At 46.8% G+C, this 22,336-nt stretch overlaps 1 protein-coding gene across 1 annotated transcript in view; it reads right to left on the reverse strand.

Annotated features, from left to right (window-relative positions):
- Window positions 1-1,168: 1,168 nt before the first annotated feature.
- Window positions 1,169-22,336, reverse strand: part of TOMM20 (translocase of outer mitochondrial membrane 20) — a 65,434-nt gene continuing 44,266 nt past the window's right edge. The window contains exon 5 of the mRNA XM_085648775.1: window positions 1,169-1,518. Coding sequence (XP_085504901.1) covers window positions 1,474-1,518 — 45 coding nt within the window. The 3' untranslated portion in view covers window positions 1,169-1,473. The remainder of the gene's footprint in view (window positions 1,519-22,336) is intronic.

Raw genomic sequence — 22,336 nt, forward strand, 5'->3', positions numbered from 1 at the left:
TGTTCGATTTGTTCTACATTCATCCATCATCTGTGTGTCTTTTGCTCATGGGAGGGAGCTGCACTGGAGGCTTTATGTCGCATATGGCGAAGGAGGAGAAAGCGGTGGTTACAGCCAGGCATGGGATGTTAAAAATAATGAAATTGTTGCATGGCGCTGGTTTAGAACAGCGATCATAATGTGTGGCGGGATGAGTCACCGCAACCCAATTAAAAACAAAGTAGTTATAAAACTATGAAGAACCATGTGCTCTACGTAGGTTTAACGTAGTTGGGCGGTGTGCTCGGGGTGGGCCAAAGACCAGAGAAGGCATGACGTATGCATGTTCTTCACAAATGAGAACAAACAAAATGAAGAAACCATGGTGATAGCAAATGGCAAGCCTATTGGCGTGACTAGAAGCCCAGATGTAGATGCAGCATTTCTCGGTTTCGAAACAGCGCATGCATGCAGTCTAGAGCAGGTATACAAAAATGGGAATGATCAGGGCATAAGCATTACTTTCCCCTTCTAGGCAGAGATGGGCCAGCAATATCTTGAGCAACGGAAATGGTAGTGTCTGCTTTAAGGGTAACTGGGTCTTTTGAACAGAAGAGACATGTTCCGCCTAGTCAATGCCAATCCCCCTCCTAAAGCAGCGTGGGAAAGGGGATCCTGTGGTGCGTCCTCTTGCCAGACCACATCCTGTTGTTCACTTCTCTGCCTCATCTAGCCCCCAACCACCTTTGGGCCCTCAACTCTCATAAACCTCCTGATTTAGCAAAACCTAAAATTTAACAGACAAAACTGATACATTTAACTTTAGAACTGTGTGTCATGCTTCATGTTGTGCTTGATATCAGCCTCCGTTAGGAACTTTGTATTACTTTTTGTTCAGCACAAGTGGTTGGCCATTTCAAAGGCACGACAGTAGTCACTGTCAAATTAAGCAGAGATACACACAGAAGACAATCTGTTATACTGATCATGAAGGAATAATAATCTCCTTGAGATATGATTGGCAATAATAAAAAGGTGATCCTGTGCTGGGCCAGATGGTTTGGTGATGAAACACCAACAACTAACTTTAATGCTCGCTTGCCGAACACACGTTTAACTATACAGAATGCACATTTGATCAATTAAAAATAAACATCTGGACAAGACTATAATGAAAGATAGTCACACAGAGGGAGATTACATTTTATTGCCTTTTACTTACAGAATGCAGTAATTTCAAGTGCTATAACCTGTGCATTTCAACTGTACAGTTAACAGCAAAGTAATCCGTTTACCCTTTATAGGTACCTTACTGGATGCAAATATAAAGATTTTATTATCAAAAGTCAATAAATAAAATCCAACCTCTCCCATCTAAAATGTTTAAATGCACTATACAATCCAATGGGTGCCATGGTGGCTTTTACAACACACCACCCATCATCATAGGTGCAATTTCTCCCTCAAGAAGCATCAGAATGTCATAGCCTCTTCTCATTCAACATCGTCTTCTGATAAACTCTGTGCAGTAACAATTCTCTGGGGGGAAGAAAAAAAGAATTCAAATGTAAGAAAATAGAATGGACATCTAGACAGTCACATGCATGTGAGAGCCATGCAAATTTAACAACAGGAGATTGACAAACGTGTCAAGTACCACTTTCAGAAATGGGACAATACAATATTTTATTATGTTGCTTACCCTCACATTTCAAAACTTTTCTGTTGCCGTCCTACATCTGTTAAAATCACCTTTATGGCAGACTATACAAAGAGTGTTATCCAGCTCCAAATAAACTTCCATGCAAGAGTTTTGGGAAGTGGTTTCTTTCTTACACTTACGGTTAGTTCTTTTTAGAGTAGTATGTTTAACAGTATGCGATAAAAACTTGCTGCAAAAGAGACAGCATGATGGGTGCATGAGTACTATCAATTAGAATACTACCTTTTCAAAGAGCTGTGAATGATCACATTTCTCACTCTAAGGTGGTGCCATGAAGAGAAAGTCAGGTGGCAAACAACAAAACATTCTGAATTCAGCTTAAGGATTTTTTTTAAGTTAGCGAAGGTGACCACACCAAAATGAACCCAACTACTAAACTGAAGGCAATGTGGTAACCTGGGTATGAAGCAAACAAGCTATCAAGACCTGTTATGTCGAGGAATAATTTTGGTAAAGCAAACATACACAATTCAGGGAAAACTCTTCAATAGGGATAAAGAAATGTAGTTCACCGCTGATATAAGCAGGTCTCTGGATGTTAGCCATACATATTCTGCTCAAGTTTTGGCACACTGCCTGGTGGATCAATCGGGCTCGGGTGCTTTGAGTTTGGGTACAAGGATTTGCATGCAGATAGTTTGATCACAAAAGTATTGTTGAGTTAGGATTTATTTTGACACTCCATGTTAACAGATATACAGATTGGGGGAGGGGGGGGGGGAGTGGATGTGTGAAGGAGGCCTGCAACAACAGCAGACATCCATTCTCAAAATCCACCAATAGAGAACATATTTGTGGCCCTGTACATCACAGCCCTGCCTCCAGTACGGTCTTTGGTGAGACCTGGAAAGTTATCCTGCTATCACCAACTTTGAGAGCCTGTACAAACAGGAGGATAGGTCCTCTGTTTAACAATATTGAAGATCTGGAGAAGTGTCCTACCCAACCCTTGACTCCTCCCTTCTCCACAAAGACGTTGGTATGGTAAGAGCCTCTAGGATCTGTAGGGGTTAACAGCGCAATCTGTTGTATTAGCCTCTACAAACTAGAGGGGTAAAAATATATTAACTCTTGAGGTACAGTGGTGCTTTCTATGGCAAGAGCCTGTAAGAACTAGATGGATAGTACTGCTGTAGTGAGATCCGGCAAGATCTGGAGAGGCACGCTTTGAGATCCTGCCTTATCTGGAGGGTTAGTACTATAAACTTTGGAAAAACTCTGCTATCTAGTCTGCTAAATCTGGGGAGATAGTGAGCCTATAATATTTGGAAGGATGAAAATGGCGTCCATTGTGTGCGTCTGTTAGATCTGCAGAATTATCCTACACAAGAAGTCTTATCCGAGGCAAGCTAGCAGTTTTGTCTATATACAGAGGGCAAGATCTTGAGCGACAGCTCTGCTGTCAAAGACCAAAATCTTACATGCAAGCTGATGAGGGATTAGGTTGGAAAGTCATAGGGATAACTATTTAACCAGAGTTTTGCCACGTTTAAAGAGGTGGCTTTTTGCTTCCCTCCAGAGTTGCGGTCTATCATCAGCCCAACTTCTTGTGCTCAGCTAGTATGCTCAAGACTAAAGGAAAAGTGGTTCAAAAAGGTCTATGCCTGCGATCGCAATACAGTAGCAAACAGTGACAAGTAGGGATGCAGCCTTCTAATTGTACTGTAACTTGCAGGGTTATATTAGGTACAAACACAAAAGTGCACCGCTCTACAATGTTACTTACGTGTTCCAAAATCAGTTATCTGTGAGAGGAGTGGGCCGAACCATGTTAGAGGACTGGGATCAAGACTTCTGTCCCCAAAACCCACCATATACGAGGACCTGCAGCAAACCTGTTCACACCCCTGAAACCTTAAATAAGTGACCTGGGGACTACTAAAAGGTAGCAGTCGAAAGAAAACTATAAGAAGAGCAGGGGACATTGAATACTAAACATGCAGGATACAACACTGTCCTGGTCACTTAGTATGCAATATTACAGAACAATCTGCTAAGTAGAGCTTGCCTTTAAGTCAACAGCAGCAATAAAATCCAGTGGCATGTCCCAGGTATTAGATGAAAGTGAGGGTGCCGACCAGGCTCTGAGAAATACAAATCGCTGTCTCTCATACAGCATATGGGGGTCTGGCATCGATTGCAAATGAGCGGTATCACCAGAGTTATCATTTAACCTTTTGGACTACCAAGATCAGGGGTCTGCCATATTGGTTTGCATTGGTTTGAAATAAGGTTATGCTGCACAACAAAAGGAAAAACAATACAAGTAAATGCTGTAGCTATTTTGTGGTGCTGAAGCATGTCACTAGGGTGCACATTCCATTGGTACGACTGGAATAAGAAAATTTTTAGGTGTTTTTCTTGTAATTTTTTTTTTAAACCTGGGGCAATAAAAAGATACAATTAGTCTTTCCAGTTCTAATGAAGGAAGATGGCAGACTGCCTGCTAGCGGTGATCATGCCGCAGTACATCTTAACCAAAGGATGCTGCCTGAGAGAGGATGAAATACGGACCACTGTGAGCATGTTTTATGGTTGTCCATGACAATCCAACCTCTCAGCTGCCACGGAGCTATAAGATCAGAACTCACCATCTTCCACATACATGAAGATCATGCAGCTTCAAGGGATACCAGTTCTCGTTTCACTTGCAATGAAAAAGATTAGGGCCACTCCCCCCTAAAAAACCACAAGCCTGTTTAAATACAGGTTGTTTGGTGCATGGGGTTTCACAACGACAGACAGCAGATGGAGGACGACACGGTGGGAACCCCATGCTGTGTGCTGTAAATTTAGTGACTTGTGAAGGAGGGAGGCCTATGGGAAGAGGAGGCAGGGCAAGCAATGCCCATAAACAGGGAGAAAGACTGGGATAGCTTTAAAATTATTCAGGTGGACTACTTTGTCCTTCCCAATGGAATACATAAAACGTAAACATCTGTAAAATCCAGTGGGCTGATCCAAAACAGGATGAACATTCCATGAATTCAATATCTGAAGGGAGCTCATCAGAACAAGCTAATGGCTAAGGAAGGATGACCCAAAAACTTTTTCTGTACGTGTACATCTGTGTTGTGTGTAGTGGCCAGATGAGGTCTTGCCAGACAGCAAAAGTGGTCTTAAGCCACAAAAGGGGTACAGGCGGGAGCAAAGCGGTACATGGAACTCTGCTTCTGCCTTATGTCTACAGTTGTCACTCACACAGTTAAAGCTGTACCTCACAGATGGCTGCAACAGTACAAATGGTTATTGTCTTACAAGGACAATATCATACATTTCCATGCTGTGAGCCTGCCAGAGGAGTCGCAAAACATCCCTGTATTTTGCACAAACATGAGGGCAATGCCTCTTTGTGCCCCACATTACTTGCAGGTCACAGGGAATTGTGATTGGAAATAAGCCCTTTCTACAGGGTCCGCTCAGAATTTTGGTTTTTTACCGGTCCCTATGATTCTGCCAATTGAAGAACCCAGTGCACTTCCGCTAACCAGGGTAACGTGTCTGCGCTCATCCTTTCAAAATGATAAAATTGTCATACCCCTAATTGGCAAATTTAACTTACATAAGACCCTAGCGTATGGTATAAAAGTGTACACAGAACCTGCAAATTAAATGTCACAAGTGGAAACAGCACCCAATATACCACCAAATACAGCCACAGTGTAAACATTACTGCGGGCCGACCTTCTGTACCCTGGCTAACTCCTTTTGACAGGCCTAAAGCTCCCTTTAAGCTATTAATAACCCCCAAGTAGGTCTTACTGCCTATATGGTGGGGTGCATGATATTCAAAAGTAGGATAATGTAAAATCTTAATAGTAAATATATACTTCTAGTGAAAAAGCCCCAAAAGCTAGTTTTACTATAACATCATTGGCTGTTCCATAGGAAAGAAATGGGATACAATATTAATAAACTAATGTTATCTCCTGCTAGAAAACAACAAATTTCAATCTTGGACTTATTGAAATATTATAAACCCATTTCCCTGGTGAAGTCAGATTTGTAATAAATGTTTTGGAAAAGACTTTGAGACATTTTCCAAGCCTAAAATCTCTGGAAGGCTATTTCCAGGAGATCCCAATGTCAACTGACAGCTAAAAAGCAAACTTGACGATGCGTGAAAACTGCTCCCAAAGCAGGAAAAGGGCTTGTTCTTAGGAAGGTAATCATGATCCTGGGTATAGCCGTGACGGTCATCCTGTCAAAGAGCCTACTCTGTCACAGGTAAATCTTAGCTTATGACTCAGCAGGGTTCCACGTTGGTCCCCTGTCAGTTGACACCAATCCAAGTGGGAGAGGACCTGCCCCCAGAAATGGTTAAAAGTGACCACAGAGTAGGAGTTGATCAATTCCATGGGAACCCCTCTGTAGGAGAGTAGTGTTGTAAATTAAGGCAGAATGTGATTAAGCATTTACTGAAAACATTAATGCTTTCCCTTGCGATCATGTTTTCTTCGTTATGTTGACCGAAGTCCGGACTCCATTTTGTATTACCATGCTGCCACGTGTCCGCCACGAGGAGAGTCCGACCTCTGTGTTAGTTGCTCTTGTAATCTGCCTAGTAACAGTTATAAATAGCTCTCCCGTCCATCTAGCGCATGCCCAGACTTGACCACATCTGTTATAATTAGCTTTGCTTGACCATGTGTTTTCGCGGGCTCAAGGAGTGTGCTGGCTCCGCCCATGTATTGATTCAGTATCGAGAATGACCATAAATGGTAATGTTCTTCGACCTCATGTTGTATCCACCCACTTATGAGCCCCTCTGTTGTGTATAAAAGGGGACTGTGTACGCAAGTTCTGTGTGCTACTCCATGCAATACTGAAGAGTGTTGTGTGGATTGTAGGACCACCCTTAAGGGTTAATAAACGTTGTTTTTGTACTTTGCAGTTTCCGTGCCAACTTCCTTATAGATTCCGTTACAGGAGAGCGAACCCTTGTGTCTTGCGGGCCTAGCTGGGGCCTGTATTCATCAATTGGCGCCAGTCACGTGGGGCTCATCGGCGACTCGGATGCTCGAAGGACTGGTCGCGACGAAGGTGAGGAGTTTGGCCGGGGACGTGATCACTGCCAGCGGCGTCTTAGCCCTGGCATCCCGAGGTTTTCTTCCTTCCCTTCCGAGCTGACCGTCTGGGTGGCGCCGGTCATCGACTGAGACCTCTTCTGTCGGTCCTGCCGTGAGAGCCGTTTGGGCGATTGTGGAGCTTGGCAGTTGGAACCTGGACTCTTGATTGGTAAGAACCGTTGTACGGTACTTGCTCCGAGTTTTTGAAGCCTGGGTTGGCTATTTGAGTTTGATTGATGATGACTAGTCATATTTTGAATTTGTCTTTGTGAAAATATATGCGTTGCAACACATATAGGCAGGTAATGTGGAGAGATTTCTCCGGAGCTGTGTAAACTTTGAACGGCGCAACGATTAAGTGCCATTTTTCTTTATAATATTGCATATTTTGCATTATTCCTAGCATGCCTGCTTTTAGCGCACTCCGTAAGTGGTGCTGCTGTTTGGGTAACCGGTTGAACCTCGAGGAATCTGCTCCAGCTCCCCCAGAGGGGACTCCTAATTGGGATATGTATGTGAAGCATGGTCTTTCTTCCATAATGTACAGCACGCTATGGAGGAAATACACGAAGAAGGATCCTGAGTTGCGATGGCTTTTGTATGGATCGTTTGATATACGTAAGATTGAGTATGTGGAACAGTGTATGTGTAAGCGACGTGCTCGTCAGGATATGTTTGAGTGTGTGCGATTATGGGTGAAGGAAGTGCGTGAGCGAGAGAAACGTGAGAAAGCGCTGTTTGATAAGGAGCAACGAAAGAATGATCATGTGCGAGCGCAGGAAGCGAAGCGTCGGGAGGACAAAGAGCAAACGGACAGACAAGAGAAAGAGCGTAGGCTACAGGTCTCGGGTCAATATGTTGTTCGTCAGCCACTTTATCCTGTCCTTAATAATCCTGATGATGATTTTTATTTGCTAGATCGTTCTCCGCCCCCTTATGTTGGCGCATCCGCTCCGCGGCCGCAAGATTCTGGCCCGGCTTCGGGTAAGGTAGACACACGGTCCATGTTATCGGCCGAGCATATGGCTGAGCTCCGGAAACTTTCCCTCCGTGCCCTTAAGGGCAAGATATCTAAGGAGGAGTTGTTCCATACTTGGGGGTCGTGGCAAGATAGAGAGAGGGTGTATTTTCTGTCTCATTTCGCGGATGAAGTAATTGCTGCTTTCCGAAAATATTCCAGTGTCCTTGAGCCTGACGAAGTGTCTTCGGATGCCGGAGCATTACGTAATGGTGTTTTTTCTCCCCCTAAGGCTCCTGAGGCGGCTCGGCGGCTGTTCGCTTTGCGGGACGAGGTGCTGGCCCTTAGAGAGAAAGCACGTCAACAAACGGAGGAGGAGAAGCAGTCGGATTCGTCTGCAGCAGGGGGACATCCATCCGCCTCCCAGTCAGATAAGGATGACATAGTGCATGCTAAACCAATGCGAGAGGCGGCGCCTTTGTATGTTCCTCCTAAAGGAGCGGGGACTAGCTCGGACATTAACTCCGCCGATGCAAGGGGATATTTTGTGTATAATTGGGTTTACACTCCATGGCATAGGGCCGATGTTATGGCATTAAAGAATGCGTTGCCTGACCCCCGCAAGAATCCAGCGGCCTTCTATGAGGAAGTCGAGGGGGCCTTGAATTCTTGCATTATGACCTTAGCAGATATAGACCTGTTCTTTGGCCTTATCCTACCACCGGATACGTGGCGCTCTGTCCGAAAGGTAGATGATGCGGTTGCCTTTAAGGCCCGGTGGTCTGACCTTGAGGATGAGGATAGGGAACGGAAGCCCGCACAGAAACCACCCCAGAATATTTTAGATCTCCCTGCGGCTATTGTGGCTAAGTTGAAGACGATTATCCCCCCTAAAAAGATTGACTGGAATATGTTAGCTGCATGTAAACAGAAAGTTGACGAGTCAGTTGCGGACTTCTTTACGAGCTTTGAGGAGACGTTTCATGATTTTAGTGGCCAGTCGCTTACTGACGACACGGGCCGCCACCTTTTCGCGGACAAATATGTGGCTAATCTGCTACCGGCAGTTGCGGCCCGGTTAAAAGCGAGCGACAGTTCCTGGTCCTCCGCGACGCCGACGGCCCTTCTGACTATCGCCCAGTATTATGAGCGTCAGGAGCACGAGGCGAAGGGCCAGGAAGAGAAGAAATCGAAAGACCTCAAGAATAAGGTGATGTTAGCACAAGTATATGGCCCGCCCCGACGGGGTAATAATAGAGGAAGGGGCGGATCTTATGGTCCCCCTTCGGGCCGATCTGATTTGAATAGGAACCAGTGTGCGTATTGCAAGCAATTGGGCCATTGGGCCAGGGATTGCCCAGTGTTGCGTGCTTCACGTCAGGGGCATACTCCGGGTGGCCCGAGAGGTAGAGGGGGTTCCTCGAACTTTAGAGGGAATTCTAATGATAATGCCCGTTTCGATACTGCTGGGCAGCACCGAGATAGCTCAAATGTTTTCGATCGCCAGCACCAGTATCATGTGTCGGACATCGATCGATCGGGATATCACGATTCGCAGCATGCATAGGAATGCGTTGGATGGGGGTCTGAATCAGTTGAGGTGCCGGTCGATCAGACGGGTCCTTATGTATCGGCTGAAGTTTTAGGTTCTACTGATCAGTTCCTAGTAGATACAGGAGCGACCCGTAGTGCATTGTCTAGGTACTTGGTTCCGGGGGCTCCCCCATCCGGCTCAGTGGTTACATCGGTAGGGTTTGACGGTACACTCTCCCGAAGCCCTCTTTCACAGCCCCTTACATTTAAGGTTGATTCTTTTTCTGCGCCCTGTCCGTTTCTGCTTGCTCCGTATACACCGGATAACATTATGGGCCTTGATATGTTAAAGTACTTTAGGGCTACAATCCGCTGCTCCCCTGAGGGTGTGAGGGTGATATTAAATGACAACTACCCCCGGTCTGGGCGGATGTGTACGATATCAGAGGATGCGTTGTTGGCTACCCTCCCCCGAGCTTTATGGGCGACTTCGGACACAGATGTGGGACAAATGGTGATTCCTCCGGTCCACATTAGCGTCCAGGAGGGGGCGGTGTTACCACGCCTCCCGCAGTATCGTATTTCCCAGGAGGGCGAGGAGGCTCTCATACAGATTGTGCAAGACTTGATAGCAGTAGGGGTAGTGGAAGAAGTTCCCTATAATATTTGTAACAGTCCGATTCTCCCTATTTTGAAAAAGGACACGGATGCAAAGGTCTATCGGTTCATAATTGATTTGAGGGAGGTAAACAAGATCGTGATACCTCAGTACCCGGTGGTTTCCGATATCACGACGTTGCTTACCTTGGTCCCGCCTACGGCGACCATGTTTTCAGTGATTGATTTGAAGAATGCCTTCTTTTCCATTCCCATTCACCCTGATAGCCGATTTCTTTTTGGGTTCACATTAAACAATAGATCTTATCGTTTTTGTAGAATTCCCCAAGGCTATACAGAAAGCCCTAGTATTTACAGTCAGGCTTTGAAACGACAATTGGATTCCTTTGTTTTACTCGAGGGGGTCGCCCTCATTCAATATGTCGACGACATCTTGTTGGCGGCTGACACCCTGGAGTTGTGTGAGAAGAGCACGTTATCCCTACTTTCCTTTTTAGCATCCCACAATCATAAAGTGTCTAGGAAGAAATTGCAATTCTGTAGACCAAAGGTGATTTATTTAGGTCACCTTTTGTCTAAGGAGGGGCGTGCACTCACGCCAGATCGTATTCAAGTAATTTTGGACACACCGAGACCATCCACGCAGAAGGATGTGCGTGCATTTTTGGGTCTTGTTTCTTTTTGTAGACAGTGGATATTGGGGTTTTCACACATAGCCAAGCCATTACTAGCTCTCTTGACAAAAGACACGCCCATTCCGATCCCCTGGTCAGATGAGTGTGATGCTGCGTTTCAGCAATTGAGACAGGCCCTTTGTTCAGCACCAGTGTTAGGGACCCCTGATTATACAAAACCCTTTTCGTTGTATGTGCATGAGAAAGATGGATGTGCATTATCAGTCTTAGTGCAGATGCATGGTGATAAGCAGCGCCCTTGTGCATACTTTTCGGCCGTACTTGATCCTGTCGCCCGAGCATTACCAGGGTGTTTTCGCTCGGTTGCGGCGACAGCTGTGTCAATACGGCAGAGTGAAGGAATCGTGTTGTCCCATAAGCTGTTGGTGTTAGTTCCCCATGCTGTTGATGCCCTGCTTAACCAAACAAAGACACAGCATTTGACCAGTGCCCGTTTAACGGGATATGAGTTGACGCTTTTGGCTCCTCATATTACGTTGAAAAGGTGCGTGACATTAAACCCGGCCACATTGTTGCCATACCCCGAGACCCAGCCGGAGGCACAGAAAGCGCATGACTGTATTCTTGTGACTGAGGAACAAACAAAGGGTCGTATTGATCTCCAAGATACGCCCTTTTCAGATGTAGATGGAGAGTTGTGGGTAGATGGATCATGCCTGAAGCTACCAGATGGTACGACTTCAGCAGCGTATGCAATTACCACGTTACAAACGATAGTGGAGACAGCACGCATACCACAGAAATCAGCTCAAGCAGCGGAACTGATAGCATTAACACGGGCATGTGAGCTCAGTACAGGATTGTGTGTGAATGTTTACACAGATAGCCGCTATGCCTTCGGAGTAGCGCACGATTTCGGCCTACTCTGGAAGGAGAGAGGGTTTTTAACGTCACATGGGGTACAGATAATGCATGGAGAGTTAGTCCACAATCTCTTAACCGCATTGACATACCCGAAGAAAATTGCCATTGTTAAGTGTAGCGCCCATAGGAAAGTGGTTGATAAAGTTGGAGAAGGGAATGCATTAGCAGACCGAATAGCACGGGAGACTGCGATGCAGCCCGGCGCTACTGCCATGTATGTAGTAAAATCACAGGTGGAAAGATGGCGTGATGCGAAGGAAGAAGTGCGAGAAATGCAAAGGACCGCTTCTGATAAAGAGCGGGAACAATGGGCTAGCGAAGGAGAGCTGGATGATGAGGGTTGTTGGAGAAATAAGCAGATGGATAGATGGAAATTACCCACGGCCTTTGTACAACCTATGGTTCAGATGGCACATGGGCTAGCACATGTTGGAGCTTCCGCAATTGTGAAATTGCTTACCCAAGTCTGGGAGCATCCAGAGATTGCTAGCACGGCAAAGAGGGTGGTGCAGACCTGCATGATCTGTCTGAAGTATAACCCAGGGAAAGGCACTCGAACTCCAGCAGGAGGATTTGCGACACCTACTGCACCCTTTGAGGTTCTGCAGATGGATTACATCCAGCTTGAGCGCTGTAACAATTTAAAGTATGTTCTAGTAGTGGTTTGCGCTTTCAGCAAATGGGTTGAGGCGTACCCTACGAAAGATAATACTGCAATGACCACGGCGAAGCTACTGCTAAAAGAGTTTTTCCCTCGATACGGCGTCTGTAGACTTCTGTGGAGTGATAATGGCCCTCACTTTGTAGCGGATGTTATAAAGTATGTCTTGAAGGGCCTAGGCATCACTCAGAAGTTTCATGCCGTGTTTCACCCCCAGTCTGCCGGACTAGTCGAGAAGTATAATGGTACACTGAAGCTTAAGATCGCCAAAATCCAAGCTTCAACGTCTTTGACTTGGCCAGACGCCCTGCCACTGGCGTTATTGTCAATTAGGTCAGTACCACACTCTCGAACCGGCCTTACGCCATACGAAATAGTATTCGGACGCCCAATGAACATTTGGGGTCCACCAAGGCCTAAGGCTGTGTATGATGTACCTTGTGTAATGATGAGCGATTATCTGGCACAGTTAACGGATAACTTGGTTTCTATTCATCAACAGGTCCGAGAGGCGCTCCCTGATCGGTCTACCGGCGAAGGACATGGTCTCCGGCCTGGGGACCATGTCATGGTGAAAGTCTTCGACAGAACGAACAGCTTGGAACCGAGATGGGTGGGCCCTGAGCAAGTCCTCCTTGCAACGAGGACGGCTGTGCGAGTCTCGAACCGAAAGAATTGGATCCATTCCTTGCACTGTCGAAAGGTACCGCCCGGATTGGTGGAGTCTGCCGTGCTGACCGATCAACGAGAAATCCTGGCAGCAGAGACAGGCCGTGCTGCTGAGCCACGAGACACTGAGGAGCTCTTTCCGGACCACACGACTTCTGGAGGAAGGCGATATCATCTTCGACCAAGGAAATAAGGTTTCCAGTGCCGGGACATACTGTCAGAACGGCCCTTGGGTTAGTGACACGGAGAGCCGATGAGGCAAGGGGGGGGGGATCAGCCCTGCATTAGTGTAGTGACACCCGTCTTGGCCGGTTGGTGAAGAAATCAACCGCTGCCCAAGGGGAAGAGTTCTGACAGACTTTTTAGTTTCAGGAAGATATCAGGGTATTGTTTCCTTTGACATGGAGAAGAAGAAAATCCTTTGTGCGTTGGGGTTCATGCTAACAGTAGCTATTGTTGGCATAACCACATGGTTTGTGGAGGAGGTAACTCCTGCTCGGAAAACACTTGTGCTGACGACTCCAGTGCCTGCAGAGCACTACTTTTATACATTGCCGTATCAAGAGTTGAAGCATCGACAGTCCTATCTGAATAACACTTTCATTCAGATGCTGCATCATACCCACGTTGCTACGAACGCTACGAACTGTTGGATATGTGGGATGATGCCGGCCCATCAGAAGAAAGGAGGTACGCCATTCATACCACTTCCTTTCTCTCATAATGGCTCTTGTAGAGCATGGTACACTTTGCTTTTTGCCACTTGGAAACCGACAGTGGGACGATTGCTTTTCAGACTTAATAGAGAATGCCATCAAGACCAGAATGGGTATCCACAAGCGAATGGGACAATTTGGGAATGGGAAGAGTACCGACCGGACAATGAATCCATTCCCTATATCTTCACGAACACAAGAGACACTGCGGGGAAGGACAAATTCGTGATCCAAGTGGCACAAGCTCAAGCGGACCTGTGTGTCCAGAGTGTGGGTTTAATCCCTGTTGGTGTCAGTGATTGCATAACCGTATTGAACATTGACGGGTTGAATAACAGTACCTTCCTAGCGTCCCATAATACCTACTTTGTGTGTGGAAATAAAGGTTATTACCGTTTGCCGGCTGGGTGGTCTGGGGTATGCTATGTATCATTCCTATTACCTCCTGTATTCCTAGCACCCGCGTCATATCATAAGGATTTGAAATTGTTGAATAATGTGACTGTAAATAGATATAAACGTACTTTATCGATTGACGATGTGGATCAAACTGATACTAGCTTGCAACAGTATATTGACTTTAACTTAGGACTGTTTTTCTTTGTTGGAGCCGCTTTGAATAGTAGGAAGATCCGAAGATTAACAAGAGTGGTAGAAGCAGTGACTAATCAGACTGCTGCTGCTCTTGGGAATCTTACGGAAGAGTTACAAATAACTAGGATTGTTGCATTACAGAATCGTATGGTATTAGATGTAATGCTAGCCGATCGAGGTGGAGCCTGTAAAATTATTGGAAGTAGCTGCTGTGTGTTCATTCCTGATCATACGCCATCCGTTTATAACGCCATTAATAAGCTGCATAAAATAGCAGCTGAAATCCACACAGAAAACGGCACTTGGTCCTTTTCTGGTTGGTTTTGGGCATTGGTTACTGCCTGGGGATGGAAGGTTTTAACTGGTCTCTGTATTATTATAGCAATTCTGTTCCTTTTCTGTATGTGTATTCAATGTGGACCATTGTGCTGTTCTGTATGCATTTCATTCTGCATTCCAGATAAGAAAGCTGTTGCCGATGTTGCTCACCAAAAGGGTCTAGCTAAAGAGGTTAAAGGAATGATGATAATTGACATATATGATGATTATTCTTGGAAACCGGATGTCTTCAGTAAATGCTGAAAGGGTCGTCTGTTGTAAATTAAGGCAGAATGTGATTAAGCATTTACTGAAAACATTAATGCTTTCCCTTGCGATCATGTTTTCTTCGTTATGTTGACCGAAGTCCGGACTCCATTTTGTATTACCATGCTGCCACGTGTCCGCCACGAGGAGAGTCCGACCTCTGTGTTAGTTGCTCTTGTAATCTGCCTAGTAACAGTTATAAATAGCTCTCCCGTCCATCTAGCGCATGCCCAGACTTGACCACATCTGTTATAATTAGCTTTGCTTGACCATGTGTTTTCGCGGGCTCAAGGAGTGTGCTGGCTCCGCCCATGTATTGATTCAGTATCGAGAATGACCATAAATGGTAATGTTCTTCGACCTCATGTTGTATCCACCCACTTATGAGCCCCTCTGTTGTGTATAAAAGGGGACTGTGTACGCAAGTTCTGTGTGCTACTCCATGCAATACTGAAGAGTGTTGTGTGGATTGTAGGACCACCCTTAAGGGTTAATAAACGTTGTTTTTGTACTTTGCAGTTTCCGTGCCAACTTCCTTATAGATTCCGTTACAGGAGAGCGAACCCTTGTGTCTTGCGGGCCTAGCTGGGGCCTGTATTCATCAGTAGGGTCTGCTTTCTATGTTCACCCGCACTTGTTGCTTTTGCTTTACTGGTTTTCGACTTAGATGTGGCTGTGGGCCTGCTAATCAGACCCACAGCCCTGCTGTTCTCTCTCTAAATTAGTACTATGTACTTTAGGTGCATAACCCATTTGGATAGGATCACCTTATTGGCCCCTGTACAGTGTACCCTAGGTACCCAGGGCATAGGTGTACCCTAGGCCTACCAGGGGCTGCAGCATGTATTATGCCACCCCTGGCCTGGCCTCCCATTCTGACACAACTGGCTGATCACTCAGCTGGGGCAAGGTCGTGTAATCACCCCTTGCTTAGGTGTAGTATTCCTATACCTAACTTACATATAGACACATGTGTACCTATCAGTCACTCCTATGGCAGGCCTTAACAATCCTGGAGGCAGAGTGCTTGGTAACCTGTGAGATGGTGCTCTAGCATGAGCTGAGCCTGTCTGCAGCTTTCGGAACTAAGTCCTTATAGCTGTTCTATGATATAGCCTACCATATACTCTTAAAGTGCCTTATAATCTTAGACGGTTATGGTAACTATGGTTTGGCTTTATCGAAACATGTCGTGTAAGGTGTTTAACACTGTGGAATAATACAAAAAGGTACCTAAGCACACGCAGAAGTAATTTTTGCAAATATTAATGCGTTAATTAAAACATGTAACACAACAAGTGAGTCTCCGTTTCTTTCTTCAATTTAATTTTCAAGTTTTCATAGTGAGTTTGTAGTCTTCACAGTAGTTCCCAAGCCAACACGTGTTTCGTCGCCTCTAGTATTATTGTACATGCGACTTGTTCACGGCTGAACACTGTATTTTAAACAATCATTTATGTATGACGATAATTCCGGGTCATACAGTCAATCGACGGGGGGGGGTCAGTCCTAGTTTAGGAAGGCGTATTTCATCCGTAGCGGTCCTCAGTATTTGTGTGAGGTGCCCATCTCCGAGTAGAGGAGAGAGTGTCCGTAGTCTGCAACTGCCCCCAACCGCGTCTGGCTCCAATTCGAGTTCACAGACACATGTGTACCTATCAGTCACTCCTATGGCAGGCCTTAACAATCCTGGAGGCAGAGTGCTTGGTAACCTGTGAGATGGTGCTCTAGCATGAGCTGAGCGTGTCTGCAGCTTTCGGAACTAAGTCCTTATAGCTGTTCTATGATATAGCCTACCATATACTCTTAAAGTGCCATATAATCTTAGACGGTTATGGTAACTATGGTTTGGCTTTATCGAAACATGTCGTGTAAGGTGTCTAACACTGTGGAATAATACCCCCATGCCATTTCTGGACATGAGAATATTATTCCCCCCTTCTAGAGGGAGAGACATGTTAAAATCATACTTCAACTGTTAGCCTCTGACCAAAGCCTCAGCATCACAAAATGGATGCTGCTGCCACGACACAAGTCTGACCTCCTGCAGCTGGGAGTGATCCCAGCCAGGGAGGCCTGGACAATAGGTTTCCTGCTTGGGGAGGTGCTAGCACCTTCCCAGACAGCCTTTAGTGTATTGGGGTAGGGTGGGCTGAAAGGAATGAGACATGCCTGGGGCACACAAGGTGTTCCTTGCATAGTCCAGTTCAAACCGGCGCTGGGGCACTCCAGCCCCAGCTCTGGCGCGAAACTGGACAAAGGGAAGTGGGTGTAACCACCCCCTCCCAGGTCCCACCCATAAGGCGTGACCTAGCAGGTATCCCAGCCCCCCAGATTAGTATAAGAGTGGGAGTTGGGCCTCAAGACTTTAGATTATCCTGAACCTGCAAAACTGAACAGAAACTCTGGACCTTCGACATTCGACGAAAGAAGAAGACTGAAGAATCTCCCTTGTAGCAAAGGAGTGGCTACCCTGTGCAAACAGGCACCATCAAGAGACTACCCTTTGCTTTGCCCACGTTCTACGAGGAACCGACTGCAGAGCCCGACCAGAGCCTTGACTTCCAGACTTCTCCGACCCTGATCCACATCGACAGCAAAGCTGAGATCCTTGGAGGCGACGAGCGACGTGGGACCGGCTACCTGGGAAAAGTGGCTAGTAACTTAAAGCGCAGCTTCTGAGGCACCCTCGAAGTTGTGCACCGGGGATTGAGAAGCCCCAACCCCAAGCACCATCTGCACCGAAGATCAGCCCCCCCCACACTCCACGAGTCCTGCGTGGGGCCCTTCTGCATTTTCCTGCTTGCCGCGTCTGTCCGGTTGCTTGCCCTCTGGCTAGTGGCCTTTGAGACGACGCACCCTGAAATCTTCTGCGCTGGTTTGGCTCCTCCAGACTGGCTCCCGCTTCTCTGCAAAGAAGAAGCACCCCAGACCTTCCTGGTCTGCACCAGAAGCAAGTCCTCCGTTCTTCGTGGGTTCCGCTTGCCAAGGCTTGGTGAGTCCTAGTCCAACTTCGACGCCGCCGACAGCAAGAGCCTTTGTGGGACAGCTCGCCTCCTGGTCCTGGTCGTCCGACGCTTCCTGGTCCTCCTGGCTGCAGCGACAAGCTTCACCTTCACCTGCAATCTTCACGACATCGCCTGGTTCCTTCCTGGTTCCACGTAGTCACTGGCTAGTGACCTTGACTCTGTCCCTTCTGCTTGCAGGTTTCCTCTCTTCTTGATCCCAGCCTTGGGATCCACCGGACACTCTTCACTGACTGCCTGTCAGCATCTTTCTTCAGGCATCCATAGGAGTCGACGACGAAAACGACGCATCTTCACCCCTATGCACCCGCAGCCTGTGGGCTAGGTAACTTGGGTACTCCGGTGCTCATCAGGATAGTGACTATCCTAGTGTCTAGTTTTCAAGTCTCAACTTCCTAGCTACTCCGGAAGTGTCCTAAATCTACCGTTTTCTAAACTGTACTATTGCTATTGACTTTTACGCATTACGCGTGAGTGTTTCCACTCTGCACACGAATCCCGTGGGCCTCCCACTTCCTAACTAACGCTAGTGTAGTGTAGCCCCAGCGATTCCCTAGGCCTAGGCCTATTCTATTTCCGTGACAGTGGTCCTTATACCACTTACTTAGTATATGGTTTGCGTGGCCCCTAGGGCCTAACTGTATTACTTACCTGTGTGACTTAATGTATGCTTAAATAAGACTGTTGTACTTACCTCTAATCTCATAAAGAGTGCTGAGGGTTTGACTAGAATAAATACACTTTATTTTATATATATATCTGTTGTGGTGTCCTTTCATTTGTTATTCAAGGGATTATATATGGTATCACAGCTGGCTTCACATGCCATTCAGAGTTTAGCCTAAGACTGCTCTTGTCCATGCTACCACTAGGATAGCTGGTCTATAAGGTTGACTTTACAACCAATCACCATAAGGGTATTTGGACTGATATAAGGTGTACACTAGAACTAGTGACATCATACATCAGGCCAACTTCTCACATTGGTGAGCAGCGGTTGGGATCTGAGCTTGCTGTTGTAATACCATTGTAATCTTGAGATACTAAATTGAAAGATCACACAGATATTGTCTAGGTACATATAACATAGATTATAATACTTAAGTCCTACTGGACTTTGTAGTTGTAGGTTGAAGGGAGTAACACACCCTGACTACAACTACTAGAGAGGTTTAGTAGATACAACTAGTGTAGGTAGGTGTACACACCACACCCTCACTAGATCATGTCTCTGAGAGGAGATCAAGTAGATGCTCTCTCAGGAGGATCAGGTTTGCAAAAGACCCCCTCTAGATATGATACCTTAACATTCCAGGAGATGAGACACTCGTGTACCTCCAGAGGAATAAAACAGGGTGCAAACCCTACCCTCCTTCAGTTAAGACAACTCCTAGAGGAGTATGACATTCTTAGGCCATCTCAGGCAGGTACCCTAGGTACAGAGGAGGGTCTACCCACCACAGAGGAGTCAGAGGGGACTTCAGATGAAGAGGTAGACAGCCAGGGCCAAGTAGGAAGACTTAGCCAGGCTAACCTAAGCTTACATGGGAGTTTGCATGGGGTCCCCCCATACAGACCCCCAAGTAGGCTTACACAGAGAAGCAGGAGGGACAGATCCCCTTCAAGGGAATCCATCCACTCCCATGTCTCTAACATCTCTAATGCTTCCTCTCACAGGGGAATGACTTCCCCTGAGAGAAAGGAGCATGAAGCCAGAATGAGGGAAGCTAATCTGAGGATTCAGAGGGAAGAACTTGCCCTTGCCAAGGAGAAGCTTGCTCTGGCTAGAGAACAAAAGTTAAGTGGGTCAGAACCCACTGGTGGCAGCAATATCCCTAAGGATAGAGACAGGCACTATGATAATAGAAACCTGAGCAAGATTGTCCCTCCCTACAAGTGTGGGGATGACATCCACAAATGGATAACTGCTTTGGAGAGAGCTTGCAAAGTACAGCAGGTACCCCAAAGTCAGTGGGCAGCTATCTTGTGGCTCTCCTTCTCTGAGAAAGGCAGAGACAAGCTCCTCACAGTTAGTGATGAGGATGCAGATAATTACACTGTCCTGAAGAGTGCTCTGATTGATGGGTTTGGCCTAACCACTGAACAATACAGGTTGTTGTTCAGGGATACCCAGAAGACACAGACTCAGGACTGGACTGACTTTGTAGATTGTGCCACTAAGGCTCTGGACGGCTGGCTAATGGGAAGTAAGGTTAAGGACTATACAGGATTGTATAATTTGATCATGAGAGAGCAAATACTTAACAACTGTCAAAACCAGCTATTGCATCAACACCTGATTGATTCTGATCTGACTTCTCCCCAAGAATTGGGAAAGAAGGCAGATAGATGGGTCAGGACTAGAGTTAAGCAGAAAAACCAGAACCAGGGCGGTGATCAGAAAAAGGCAGACCAGAAGGGTAATGATCAGAAACAAAAAGACCAGAAGTCTTCACCAGGCCCCCAAAAGGCTCAGGGGGAGGGTGGTCCCAAAAAGGATAAAAAGAAAGATGGCCAAAAGAAACCATGGTGCAACTATTGTAAGTCCAACTCACATTGGTTTAGTGAGTGCACCAAAAAGGTTAAGCCCCCAGCCACCATTGCCCCTAAGGCAACTGTACCCCCTAGTTCAGCTGTAAGTGGTGGTTCCCAGCAAAAGGGTGTAGTAGGGTTAACCCTGGGAACTGAGGAGGATTCTGGCCTAGTCAGAGTACCTACTCAGGCTGTTCTGATCTGTGATGGGGACTTAGCTTTGTCCTCTACTGTAGGCCCCAGTAACCTGGGCAAGTACAGACAGACTCCTTTAATCAACCAAAGAATGGCTCAGGCCTACAGGGACACTGGAGCTAGTGTCACAATGGTGACACCTGCTTTTGTGGACCCTGGACAGATCATACTAGGTGAGAATTACCTAGTGACCAACGCTAGCAATGCCACTACCTCCCATAGTGTGGCTATTGTTAACTTCTCCTGGGGAGGGGTAACTGGCCTCAAGAAAGTTGTTGTTAGTTCAGACCTTCCTGTAGAGTGTTTACTGGGCAATGATCTTGAAACTTCAGTTTGGTCTGAAGTGGAGTATAGGACCCATGCAGAAATGCTGGGGATAGATGCACATGTCCTTGCTGTGACCAGGTCACAGGCCAAAAAGTGCACCACTGAACAAGTGCTGGATCCTGAAACTATGGACCAGTCACAACCCAAGAGAAAGAGCAGTAGGGTTAAGGCTGTGCCTTCCCCCCTGCCTCAGGTGGTGGATCAGCCCTCCCAGGAGGATGATTCTGAGAGCCCTGAAGGAACTGTCCTAGAAGAACTTGAACCTGATCAGGTTGAGTTTCTTGGGACAGGGGGACCTTCAAGGGCAGATCTGAGGCAGGCTCAATTAGACTGCCCCTCTCTTGAACCCCTCAGACAGCTGGCTGCTGCTGAGGCTGCAGGGAATGCTCAAGGTACCCATAGAGTGTATTGGGATGAAGGGCTACTGTATTCAGAGGCTAGAGACCCCAAGCCTGGTGCATCCAGGAGGTTGGTCATACCACTGAAGTTCAGAGGCTTCCTTCTTACCTTGGCCCATGATATTCCCCTTGCAGGACATCTAGGCCAGAACAAGACTTGGGACAGGCTTGTCCCTCACTTTCACTGGCCCCATATGTCAGAAGATACTAAGGAGTTTTGTCGCTCCTGTGTCACCTGCCAAGCCAGTGGCAAATCAGGTGGCACCACAAAGGCCCCCCTCATACCACTACCTGTGGTGGGGGTCCCCTTTGAAAGAGTGGGCATAGATATTGTAGGACCAACGGACCCACAAACAGCATCTGGGCACAGATTCATACTGGTGATAGTGGACCATGCCACCAGGTACCCAGAAGCAATTCCCCTGAAGGCCACAACAGCTCCTGTTGTGGCAAGGGCCCTGCTTGGAGTATTCTCCAGAGTGGGCTTTCCAAAGGAGGTCATTTCTGACAGAGGTGCCAACTTCATGTCAGGATACTTGACTGCAATGTGGAAGGAGTGTGGTGTTAACTACAAGTTCACCACACCCTATCACCCACAGTGCAATGGGCTTGTTGAGAGATTCAACAAGACCCTAAAGGGAATGATAAAAGGATTACCAGACAAGCTTAGGCGAAGATGGGACATCCTTTTACCCTGCCTTCTGTTTGCTTACAGAGAGGTCCCACAAAAGGGGGTTGGCTACAGCCCTTTTGAGCTTTTGTTTGGGCATCCTGTAAGAGGACCCCTGTGTTTGGTGAAGGAAGGATGGGAGAGACCTCTCAGACAACCCAAACTAGACATAGTGGATTATGTACTTGGTCTCCGCTCCAGGATGGCAGAGTATATGAAGAAGGCTTCTAAAAACCTTGAGGCAAGCCAAGAACTCCAAAAAGCTTGGCATGACCAAAAGGCTGTACTGTCTGTTTACCAGCCAGGACAGAAAGTGTGGGTGTTGGAGCCAGTGGCCCCAGCAGCACTCCAAGACAAATGGTCTGGACCCCACACTATTGTTGAGAAAAAGAAAGAAGTCACCTACTTGGTGGACCTTGGGACTCCCAGAAGCCCCCACAGGGTGCTTCATGTCAACAGATTGAAGGCATATGTTGACAGGGCAGACATGGGGCTACTCATGGCTACAGATGAGGGGCAGGAGG

The sequence above is a fragment of the Triturus cristatus genome, chromosome 3_2, assembly GCF_964204655.1.
Source record: "Triturus cristatus chromosome 3_2, aTriCri1.1, whole genome shotgun sequence".
In the NCBI taxonomy this organism is placed as follows: Eukaryota; Metazoa; Chordata; class Amphibia; order Caudata; family Salamandridae; genus Triturus; species Triturus cristatus.